The following is a 12,832-nucleotide window of genomic DNA, read 5'->3' as shown; positions in this document are numbered from 1 at the left end:
ATCAAGTCCAAAAGAAAGTTGGCATAATGGCCAACCAAACCGAAGTCACTATGAATTGAATTCATTCTTACCAACTCTTTTATTACATCTATATTGACAACTAGACGGACTGATATATTTGTCCACATCCTTATTTCTGCTCTCTTTTCTGCTGCATGCTGAGCCTATATATCCCGAGGCAGAGCTTTCTTCTACTTCCAAGTGGTTTGTAAATCCTTTCGAGTTCTTCTACTTCTCAGCTCCCACTGAGCTTCCATCTACTCACTCCTTAATGTGTCTCTCTAGATTTATTGCATACATCCACTTCTTTTGGCCGGTTCGGGATATTAATCACCGTGATGTCAATAAATTTGCTTATCAAGATAAGTAATGTAAGCTTCACCAACAAATTCATTTTGACTTGCTTTTTTCGGTTAGGACGACTGATCTTTTCGTATTGCTTCAATGATATGATATTGTCGAATTTATTTCTAGATTCTACCTAGAAAGCTCCAAACCGATGGAGATTATCTTCCACACTTCTAATCAATGCAAGACTCTATTGGCACTATCAGCCATTCTTGAGATACTAGTTATTTGGTTTGCATAACTCTGAGCACTAATACCTACTAACATCTCTGGACTACGTCGCCTTCCAAAAAGTAAGGAACGTTATTTGATTCAAACAAACTGAGACTGTTTCCCCCTTCAAACTGATGCAATATAACCATGGTTGCAGTATTCCACAACCATCAATAGGCTTAACCATGGCTGCAGTGCCATATCTTTATTGCAGTCAGCAGGTTGCCTGTGTTTTCAGCTATTTAAAACTTCGGATCCATCCATTACCCTGTGGATTTCTCACATTTGTTGAAGACAAATACTTTATATTCCCAATATCTCCAGGCCACTTTCAGCCCTTGGTCTTTAGTCAATGGCTGACCAATCGAAGTTTATATAGACATTCCTTCATTGCTTAGCCGCATATATTCAAAAACCTGAATGTTCAACCAACTGCTAGCTCTATGACTTATCCCTGTGTTCTTTCCCCTCCTCATATGTTTAATACATATCAAGCAAGGGAGACAATTTGAACCATATCTGCTTTGACCTTTCAGGAATCAGTACATTTATAGGCATTTTCCATTTAGTTTAAAACACTGTTGTAGCAATGTTTCCTCTCTACCAAATCTCCAACTCATATCTATATTAAATTAAACATATTCAGATCTGTTTACTTCATAAAAAAAGAAGTATGGTTGCCACTGTGGAGACATGGAGGTTGCTTTACACATGCACACGGGTGCAGAGGTTGATGAATCTCCTACCATCAGCTCATTGTTTATTATTTAATTCTTAAATTATGTGATATGGCTTGATTAGCTTTATTATTATACATATAATTGAATCAAATTGTCTCTCAGATGCAAGACAACTTGCATATGCATAATAAAGTGAAAATTAAAACTCATGCTTCCATGTGTTTATTGTGCTCATTACCGGAGGCAATTGGAATCCTTGACAGCATTGCCAATTTCAATACTTAGCTTCATTATGTAACCTTGGTTAACTAATGGACCTCTAGTTAACATACCATAGTTTAAGCTTTAGTGGGAAAATCACTTTAGAAGTGAAACACAATTTCTTTTTTATCCAATAGTTCGCAATCCTTAATGGTTAAAACAAAGAAAGTGTACATAGTTAATAGACAAAAATAATGATGTGCTGGGTGGTGGATAGATTTTTTTTTGTCACATCACCATGATTATAGTCTTCACTTTGGACTATGTAGCCATGATTTTACTTTTTGGATTCAACTTGAAAAACCTCGTAGTATTATATTTATTATCCAAACTTATATAATAAGGATCTTTCTCACTTCTATTTCATATAGGACTATGTTTGCATTTTTAACTATATCAACAATAATAATATTGCAAAAAGTTAGCTGGAGAAGAAGATGGTTTGCTTTGCAAAGATGTTATGAAATGTATTTGTATATATATGTACTGTGGTGTTTACATTTGACAAAAATGGATTCCATTGGAATCGGCTATGATACTACTTTTTGAAATTTCATCCTTAGTGATTTAGGATGTTAAGAAGTGAGACTCTGTTTTTTATAAGATGGCGATATAGACTCTCAAGACCTTCTTCGATGTCATGAATACACAACTTCAATTTGCTCAGCGAGTTCTGGACATCTTCACCTTGCACAAGGAAATCAAATTTGTGATTGGTGATTGAACTTAATGCAACATCCACCATCTCCACTTCATTTCCATCTGTGCCATCATCTTTGCAGGCTACTCTCTTAGGTTGCATCAACTTGGAAACCAATGACCATTTGCTCATCTTTGATGGCATCTTTGGCCCTGCTACAAATAACAACAAGCATTCGATGCTGTTATATGTGACAGTTTCTGCCTCCTTTAACAAGCTAACAATTTCTGAACTTTCATCACTCTTTTGGGAACTTGTTTTTTCCCTTCCCTTCAAGGCCTTGTGGATTACCTTTTTCAACATCTTCCTTGAGGTTAAATACTTTTGAACATCAACTACAATATCTCCTCTTCTTCTGCGCAAAGCCAACTCAAGTTCGTGAGCACATTCCTTCATTTGGGATAACACATCCTTAGCCGAAGCACACACGTCCAAGAGCTTGAGAGATCCTTCTAGCAAGTCATCAACCGATTTTTTGTCAACAAGAGCTTGATGGGTGAGGGGCAAAAGAAGCAACTTATCAATGCAATCATGCAAATCTTTAAGGCCATCAAGTTTTTGGCACAAAGTAGAAGATGAAGAAGTGGCTTCAGAGGCCTGCAATCTGCAAAGCTGTTCATTGACTTCAGCAACAACTGGATGTGGCTTTGAAGGCAAGCTGTTTGAGCGGATATGGAATGACTTCTTTGAGTTTGTAGCAAAGGAATCCATTTTATTTTGCAAAAAGCCTAAGTTAATGGATTGCAAAATAGCCAGAGCAGTTTCAATTTGACTTCATCTTTTGGCCTTCCGGGTCCTATTTATATATCTTGGCCGAGGGAGACATGAGGAATCTCAAACTCATCTTATTATAATTAAGTAATTGATTTGCAGAAACCAATAATTCAGCAATGTTTATGGCATGCTTCCCTCCCACCTTTTTCTTATCTACACGATTATTAATGCTAATTTCTTTATAATCAAATGGATTTATCTGACAGATAATCTATTATTAATGCTAATTTCTTTACTCCCAAAATTACAGAAGGTTTATTGTTGAGGTATTGACCATCACTGTGGCCCATCATTTTCATAAAAAAGATAGGACAAGGACCCAACTAGAACAGATATTAAAACATCACAAACATATCAATGTAACTGTTTGTAACTATCATTTCAATAATTTTTCCCTAAAAATTTATTGTTCTTTATGATGCTTTCATATAAAAGTCAATATAAAAGAAGTCCTTTCTATGTCATGCAATCTTAAACTTCTAACATACACATAGTTTAATGATAATTGACATGTTTTCCTTTCTTTGAGGTCGAAGTCGAAGGTCAAATCTCTATACCCTACCTTTGCCTTAAAGAAAGGGGAAAAAACTTATTGTTTAATCAAACCAAAGAGGCAGTGGCATCAACATTCAGTTTTGTTAGCTCATCTTGGAAAATGATGAACTGGGTTCTCCTGCAAAGGACAAGATTGTCGCTTTACACACGTGTGGGAATCTTCTTCCTCCCAATGCATTGAATTAATTATCAATTTTCAGAGATATCATGGCGATGTTTGTGATGTGTTTCCCCATATCCAGGTATTTCCCTCGCTTGCTCAATGCCTTTATTATAATTTATATGCTTTATATTCCGCAATAGATTGTCGTGCAGTTTGTAAATTATGAATGCACACGAGTGCTGTTGACATTGTTGGCACCACTCAGAAAGTAATGGTGCTGACTTATTGGATTTTCTTATTCTTCTTCGTATCGTGTAAGATTAGAAATGCTGACTGACCCAAATTCTCAAGAGAGATGAACTTTATGTTCTTTTAGTTCTCATCCTGATTCTTCTTCCTTTGCTGCTTCATGTTGCTTCTATTTATATGTGATATGCATTTAATTCCTTGAGTTCTTAAATTTCCCAGTCCCCACTGTGCTTGCATATGCTCACTTCCATGATTTTATCAGTAAAATTGAACAAATAGATGTCCTCATTATACTTTATTCAAGCAACTCTTTGATCAATCAGTTAAAACTTTAAAATGGTGATTGTTGTGGTGGAGGTGGCAAGATCCACCATGATCGTTCAAGATAGCTTTCATTAGCAGGAAACTGTTCAGCCTTATTATAGATAATTTAGCAAATTGTCTCATAGCTGAAAGACAACTTACCATGTGATTCTCGTGCTTATCGCCATTATTGGGACAATTGGAATCTTTGACAACAATGCTAATGTTGATTCTTAGCTTCATCAGGTATCCATGGTTGGGTAATTGACCCTAGTTAACAATTTTTTTAAACAGAAAAGTGACATGAGAAACAGTACTTGAAAAACAATAAACTCTTCTCTCTTCCTTCCTTAGCAGTTTAAACTCCTCCAACTTCAAATGAGAAATTCAGGTCTCAGATGTTGAATTAGCAAAATTATGATATGGATATAGATTGTGTTTGTGTATTGTTTTTTCCCCTTTGAAACATAGCACAGCACACTGATCAATATAAATAGTGGAAAATAATTGGCTGGGGAAGATGATTATACTAAACGCAAAATCTGATTTTGCTTCAAAGAGTTGATTCTCATAACAATAGAAATGTATATATATACACTTTGGTGTTTACATTTAGCAAAAATGAGTTCTCATGGCATTGACCATTACTATTATCTAAGTTCCATACTTAGTAATTTAGGATATTGAGAAGAGAGACTCTATTTTTTATTAGATGCCTTTGTAGACTCTCAAGATCTTCTTCAAGATCTTGAATACTTGACTCAAATTTCCTCAGCAGGTTCTGCAAGCTGAAGGATTTATCGCTTGTGTGGCTGGCAATTGCAAACAGAGCGGCATCCAACATTTCTACCTCATTTTCATATGCATCTTCATCTTTGCTGGCAACTCTTTTGGTTTGTACCAGCTTGGAGACAAAGGACCATCGACTCAACTTTGATGGCAACTTTTGTCCTGCTATGAAGGACAATACTGATTCAACAGTACTGAATGTGATTGCTTCTACTTCTTTTAACAAATTTACAGTTGCTGAATTTTCTTCACTTTGCTGAGAATAGTTGCTTTTGATTCCTTTCAAGGTCTTGTGGACTGCCTTCTTTATCATCTTCCTAGAACTCAAGCATTTCTGAAGATCACTTGCAATGACATCTTCACCTCTTCTTCTACGCAAAACCGATTCTAGTTCAAGCACACATTCTTTTGTCTGCAACAATGCATCCTTAGCAATATCACACAACTCTAAGACCCGCAAAGATCCTTCTAGCAAGTCATCAGTCCATTTGTTATCACTCTCATTAACAAGAGTTTGTTGGGTGAATGGTAGAAGAAGTAAACTATCAATGCAATCATGCAAATCATGGAGGCTACTGAGTCTTTGGCATAAAGAGGAAGTTGAAGAAGTGGCTTCAGAGGACTTCAATCTGCACAAATGTTCATCAACTTGGTTAACAATTGGATGGGGCTTTGAGGGCAAGCTATTTGAGCGAACATGGAGTGTTTTCTTTGAGTTTACAGCAAAGGAATCCATTTTTCTCTCTCAATTGGAGAAGCCAAAAGCTTAGCTAATGACCTACTGAAAAATTGAGCAATTTTCAAGCTGCCTTCATCCTTTGGTTATAAGGGAAATATATATACAACAGAGGTTAGGGAGACATGAGGAATCTCATACTCATTCAAAATATAGTTTAAGTTATAGATCTACAAAACCAATTCAGCTATGTTCATGCCATGTCTCCTTCCCACCTGCTACATATTTCATTATTAATGTTAATTATCTTTATAATCACATGCATGTATCTTATACAAAAATCAAATTCTTGAATTTAACTAATTTTTAAAAGAGAGAGTTTTATTATAATGTAGAAACGATATGGGATCATGCATGCCTCTAATTATTCTATTCTATTATAAGCTTCTCATGATCTAGATCTAAACAACTCTGCAGTAATGTTTTGGCATGCAGTAATGTTTTGGCATGTCTCTTCTCATTAACTAATTAAATTAATTTGTTCTAGTTTCATGAGAATCTCTCCATATACAAACCATTGACATCAAGATTATTTTCTTATCAAGGAAAAGGTGACTGGGCCTCTCTTGATAAAGACAAGATTGTTTCTTCACCTGTGTCAAATTATATATCTATTTTCAACTATATGTCAGACCATGTTTGTGATATGAGACCCCATCACTAGGTTTTCAGCTCATTAGTTATTTATTTAATGTTTTGGTATGCACATTTAACATAATCTGTAATATGTCGTTGGAAAAATCCATAGATTATGAAGTGCACGAGTGCTGTTGACATAGCTAGTATCATACACCAAGGATATGATTCCTTGACAGTACAATTTAAATACTTGATTTCATTAGCTAATCTGTGGTTATTAGTTGATCTCTGGTTAATAAAATATAGTTCAAATGATAGGTAAAATAGTACTAGTACTTAGTCGAATATAGTACTAGACCTTGGTAGGGTAAACACTTTTGTTATTGTTACTTTTTGCTTAGCATTTTAAAATCCTTTGAGAAACAATATCTCAATGGTTGAAATACAATTTATTATTTTTGAGTTCAAGAACTGATGTAGCCTAAAGGAGATAAAAGGAGAATTCTCTTCAAGAATCAAGATTGTGGATCTTTTATTAGAATGAATAATGTGTTTGATACATGAGGGGAAGGTCCCTATTTATAGAGTATTATTACAAGTGGGGGTAAAAAGGGAATTAACCTAGAATATTACCTAATTACCCAATTGACCCCATTCTTCTTACATCATTCTACCCCTCCAAAAAGAAAACTCCTCCTCGAGTTTTTAAAAGAAAAATTTTATGAAGGAAACAAGGAATGAAATAACTTGTTCAACGGAGTGTGACCAAATCAACCTCCTACATTTTCAACAAAAATATTATGATCAAAGGGATAAATTCGAGAAAAAAAAAATCTAATATGCCACCAAAAGAGGAACTTCTCCGTCGGTCATAAACCCAGAAAAGATGTTTCCTTCAAGCTCATTCAAAATCGTATTCAAATGACCAATCATTAGAAAACCACCTTCCAAATAGAATCATTCAAGTATCACATCTTCTTTATTATTCGCTTCAAGTTCTTCGACAATTTCTTGATCCATTTCCACCACAATCAATGTGTCGTTGTTCTTGTTTGATTCTTGCTCGATGTTCGATACTTCTCTTCCATCTTCTTCATTGGATTTCCGTTCTTCACTTGCGACTATTTCCAAATCAACATCTTCAAATTCTTGTTTTTCTTCAATTTTATCTTCAAGATTTTCTATTTAAAAATTTTCTAACCGTTATTCCTTTGTTTTTTCTTCGGTATATGAAATCAATCCGTTCTTAAACTCTTGCAAATGAATTGATAGTTGATCCATATGTTGAGTCATTTTCCCCAATGAACGTTGGATTTCTTTTGTTGTTTTCTTTACTTCCTCCAATGTTATGGGATCAAAGTAGTCATTTTGTTGGATTCTTGGATATGCCTCAATCTCGTAGTGGATATAGGACTCATCCATTGATTTTCTTGAATCAACTTTCTTGATCGTGTTTCATAACCAAAAGAATAATTTTGAGTCTTGAACGTTCTTCTTGGGTTGTAAAAAACCATTCTTGATGATTCTTGATGATTCTTTAACTCATCTAACTCCCAATCTTTACATTGATTTCTTGAAAAATGGGTTCGATTGGATCATTGGGCATTTTTCTATATTGTCGTCTTCTTATTCCGTCTCGAACTTCCTTAGAAACATCATCGGAGTCACTAGAATCAAATTTTCAATTTGGATAATGATAGGTTCTTTGATAAAATCGAGCATGGCAAAATTAGTATATTGGAATTCTTCTTCTGAATCACTTGAGTCAGAATTCCAACATTGTTTTTGGAAGGAAATTTGATTTTCTTGTTTATACCAATTGCTGATTTTTTCTTGGACGTCCTTTTTGATTGATAATAGTCTATTCTTAAAAATCTTGATAAATATTTGGTTTCTTCTTTCTTTCTTAGAATTTCAAGGGTTCCCTCTAATTAGATGTGTGTTATTTGGCAACGAGCACAACTCAAGAAGCTCCCTCTTACGATCGGCGTCACCAAGAGTTTCCCGGTGTTGGTTGGTGTTAGTGTTGGGATGATTTATGGGTGTTCTTTGATGTTGGTCATAATAATTTCTTTCATACTCTAAATCATTTTCTGAATCATCTAACTCCCAATTCTTACGTCAATTTTTTGAGAAATTGATTTGATTAGAATTTGGATCGTCGGGCTCTTTGTTGATAATGTCGCCTTGTTATTTCATTCTAAACGGCATTAGAATCTTCATCGGAATCACTAGAATCACTATAATAAAATTTCCAATCGGGATAATGATAGGTTCTTTGAGAAAATCGAGCACAGGCGAAATTATTATGTTGAAATTCTTCTTCTGAATCACTTGAGTCAAAATTCCAGCACTGCTTTTGGGAATAAATTTGACTTTATTGCCGATACCAACTGCTATATTTTTTTTTTCTTCGGCTTTTCCTTGATCGGTAATAATCCATTCTTGTGAAATCTTGAAAAAAAAATTGGTATCTTCTTCTTTTCTAGAATTTAAAGGGTTCTCCCTATATAGATGTTCAACAACAAGAACAACTCACGAAGCTTCCTCTTACAATCGGTGTCACCAAGAGTTTTCCAGTCTTCCACACACGACAGTCAATGTAGGTCCAAACAGCTGCTCTGCTACCAAATCAATGTAGCCTAAAGGAGATAAAAGGAGAATTCTTTCCAAGAATCAAAATTGTGGATCTTTTATTAGAATGAATAATGTGTTTGATACAGGGGAAGGTTCCTATTTATGGAGTTCTATTACAAGTGGGGTAAAAAGGGAATTAATCTAGAATATTACCTAATTACCCAATTAACCCTATTCTTCTTACATCAAGAACAAATGGGGTTGAGGATTTAAAGATCTCTTGGTCGAGGGTATATGCCCCAACTAGTAAAGCTATGCTCCGGTTGGCATTAAAATACAAAATTTGTGATATAATGATGGTAGGGGTGTTCATTTCATGATTTGGTTCAGTTCTGATGTAGGGGTATTTTAGACAAATGCTGTAATTTTCTAATTGTAATTTTAGTTTGTATTAGTTTAGGTGTGAAAACACCCTTCCCCTTTGAATCTATTTAAAGGGGGCTTAGACTTAGGACTAGTTAGGTAGTTAGGTGTTGTAAAATTCTTAGGTTTGAGAAAGAATCAGAATGCTCTATTCATTCACCAAATATATGAATATATACAAGTGTACAAAGCATAGAAAAGGAAAATATCACAAAATATTTATAAGACTGGAAAACCCTAACTATAGAATTATAACACTCCCCCTCAAGTTGGAGCATATACGTTAATCATGCCCAACTTGTTACATAGATAATCTATACGTCTTCCATCCAATGCTTTCGTGAAGATATCTCCTAATTGTTCTCCAGTCTTCACATATCCTGTAGATACCAACCCTTGTTGAATTTTCTCACGTACAAAATGGCAATCAACTTCAATATGTTTAGTCCTTTCATGAAATACTGGATTAGACGCAATATGAAGTGTTGCTTAATTATCACACCACAACTTTGTCGATGTAATGATTTCAAATCCCAACTCAACAAGAAGTTCATATATCCAAGTCAATTCACACACAGATTGTGTCATTGCTCTATATTCTGATTTTGCACTTGAACGTGACAGCACATTTTGCTTTTTACTCTTCCAAGAAATCAAATTACCACCAACAAAAATACAATACCCTGAGGTTGATCTTCTGTCTTCTTTAGATTCTGCCCAATCGGCGTCTGAGAAACATTTAATATTAGTATGACCATAATCCTTATATAATAAACCAGCCCGGGAGCAGCCTTCAAATAACAAAGAATCTGTTCCAATGCAGCCCAAGGATCAACTGTAGGGCATGACATGTACTGACTCAAAATACTTACGGAATAGGCTATGTCGGGTCGAGTCACTGTAAGGTAATTAAGTTTTCCCACTAACCTTCTATATCTTTCAGGATCTTTTAGCAATTCTCCATCTTTTGTGAGCTGTAAGTTGGGCAACATTGAGGTACTACATGGCTTAGCCCTTAGCTTTCTTGTTTCAGTTAACAAGTCAAGTACATGTTTTCTCTGTGATAATAGAATTCTTTTCTTGCTTCTTATTACCTCAATTCCTAAGAAGTATTTCAACATGCCCAAATCTTTTGTATGGAATTGACTATGAAGAGGTCTTTAGAGACTGAATCCCTAAAGCATCATCACCAGTAATCACAATATCATCCACATATACAACTAACAAGATGACACCACCCTCAGATCTCTTAAAAAAGACTGAATGATCTGACCTGCTCTTCCGCATTCCAAAGCTTTCAATCACCTGACCAAATTTACCAAACCAAGCTCGTGGGCTCTGCTTTAATCCATACAAGGATTTACGAAGGCGACACACCGTTCCATTCTCCCCCTAAACAACAAATCTTGGTGGTTGCTCCATATACACCTCTTCTTGAAGATCACCATGAAGAAATGCATTTTTTATATCAAGCTGATGTAAAGGCCAATGATTGATTGAAGCTAAAGAAATAAACAACTTCACATATGCCATTTTTGCTACAGGAGAAAAAGTATCAGCATAGTCAACGCCATAAATTTGTGTGTAGCCTTTCGCTACGAGGCGTGTTTTTAACCGAGCAACAAAACCATCAGGATTGACTTTAACTGCAAACACCCAGTTGCAACCGATAGCCTTCTTTCCTGCAAGGAGAGAAACTAAATCCCAAGTACAATTATCATCTAAGGCAGCCATCTCCTCCACCATTGCGGCACACCAACCAGGATGAGACAAAGCCTCATGAACAGTTTTCGGGATGGATACTGACTCTAAGAATGCAATGAATGAACATGTGGAAGGCGACAAATGGTTATATGAAACAAAAGAGGAAATAGGATGAGCACATGTACGTTTACCTTCACGAAGAGCAATAGGAAGATCATCACCCGTTTCTGGATCCAATGACGAAGAAGACTTTGGTACAGGGCATGGAACTAAAGGAGGTTGGCGTCGAGTATAGACCTTAATGATAGGAGGAAGAGTAGAGGTAGCCATAGGTAGAGATGAATTAGGAAGAGGATCAGAAGGAGAAATAACTGTGTAGACAAGGAAATCATCTTTTATTTCCTTATGCTCCCTCTGACTCTTATTCGAAGAGAAAGACGGTGATGAAAAAAATGGGGTATGTTCAAAAAACGTGATATCAGGAGAGACTAAATATTTATTTAGACTAGAACAATAACATCGATACCCCTTTTGGACACAGGAATAACCAAGGAAAATACATTTTAAGGACTTTGGATCCAGCTTGGTATGCTAAGGTCGAACATCTCGAACAAAGCAGGTACAACCAAATATTTTGGGTGGAATGGGAAACAAATGTTGCTTGGGGCATAAAGTACGAAAAGGTACCTCACCCTTAAGAATGGAAGAGTGCATGCGATTTATTAGGAAACAAGCTATGGAAACAACATCTGCCCAAAAGGATTTTGGAACATGCATCAGAAATATCAAAGCTCTGACTGTCTCAAGGAGATGACAATTCTTTCGTTCTGCAACCCCATTTTAAGATGGAGTATCAACACAAGAAGATTGATGAAGAATGCCATGGGCATCTAAATAGAACTTGAGTGTATGAGAGAAATATTCCTTAGCATTATCACTCCGAAGGATTTTAAGAGTACCACTAAACTGATTTGAATTTCAGCATGGAAGTTACGAAAATTAGAAAGTAACTCAGAACGAAATTTCATTAAATATAACCACGTAACACGAGAATAGTCATCGACAAATGTAACAAAATACCTAAACCCTCCTTTGGACTCAACAGGACATGGACCCCAAACATCAGAATGGACTAATTCAAAAGGAGCACTAGCTCGTTTATTGACTTGAGGATACGAACTCAAACGATGAAATTTAGCAAATTGACATGACTCACAATCTAAAGAAGACAAATGTTGAAGTTGTGGACGAAGACTTTTCAACACAGAGATAGACGGATGACCCAAACAACAATGCTCTTCAAAGGGAGACAACACACTAGAGCATGTGATGGCCGTAGGTGTTTGTGGTTCAAAGATGTAAAGACCTCCAAATTTCCGCCCTTTACCAATAGTCTGTTTCGTCGTGAGATCCTAAAATAAGCAATAAACAGGAAAAAAGGAGACACAACAATGAAGATCACAAGTGAGTTTACTGACCGAAATCAAATTAAACGAGAAATTTGGTAAATTTAAAACTGATGACAAAGAAATTGATTCAGTGAGATAGACAGTTCCTGATCCTAAAACAGGAGTGGAGGTTCCATCAGCTATAGTGACATTAGGTGAAGAGGTAGATGTACAAAGGTTAGAGAATAAACTGGGGTTACCTGTCATATGGTCTGTAGCGCCAGAGTCAATGACCCATTTTGACGTGGAGGAAAGAAGGCATTTAGAAATGTTACCTGTCTCTACGATAGTCGTAATGGGAGTAGAAGATGATGCCCTCAATGACTCTTGATACTGCTGAAATTTAGCAAACTCCTCTGCATAAATCGTAATTGACTTGTCAAGATTATC

At 35.8% G+C, this 12,832-nt stretch overlaps 2 protein-coding genes across 2 annotated transcripts; both read right to left on the bottom strand.

The window, feature by feature from the left end:
- Positions 1-45: 45 nt before the first annotated feature.
- Positions 46-3,769, bottom strand: LOC120078743 (uncharacterized). The gene has a single exon (XM_039033051.2). The coding sequence runs from the start codon at positions 2,911-2,913 to the stop codon at positions 2,062-2,064; it is 852 nt and encodes a 283-aa protein (XP_038888979.1). The 5' UTR covers positions 2,914-3,769; the 3' UTR covers positions 46-2,061.
- Positions 3,770-3,785: 16 nt separating this feature from the next.
- Positions 3,786-6,021, bottom strand: LOC120078746 (uncharacterized). The gene has a single exon (XM_039033054.2). The coding sequence runs from the start codon at positions 5,709-5,711 to the stop codon at positions 4,854-4,856; it is 858 nt and encodes a 285-aa protein (XP_038888982.1). The 5' UTR covers positions 5,712-6,021; the 3' UTR covers positions 3,786-4,853.
- Positions 6,022-12,832: the final 6,811 nt, after the last annotated feature.

The sequence above is a fragment of the Benincasa hispida genome, chromosome 5 (genome assembly GCF_027475165.1).
Source record: "Benincasa hispida cultivar pf3 chromosome 5, pf3_genome.v1.1, whole genome shotgun sequence".
NCBI lineage: Eukaryota > Viridiplantae > Streptophyta > Magnoliopsida > Cucurbitales > Cucurbitaceae > Benincasa > Benincasa hispida.
This window is presented reverse-complemented; position numbering and strand designations above follow the sequence as displayed.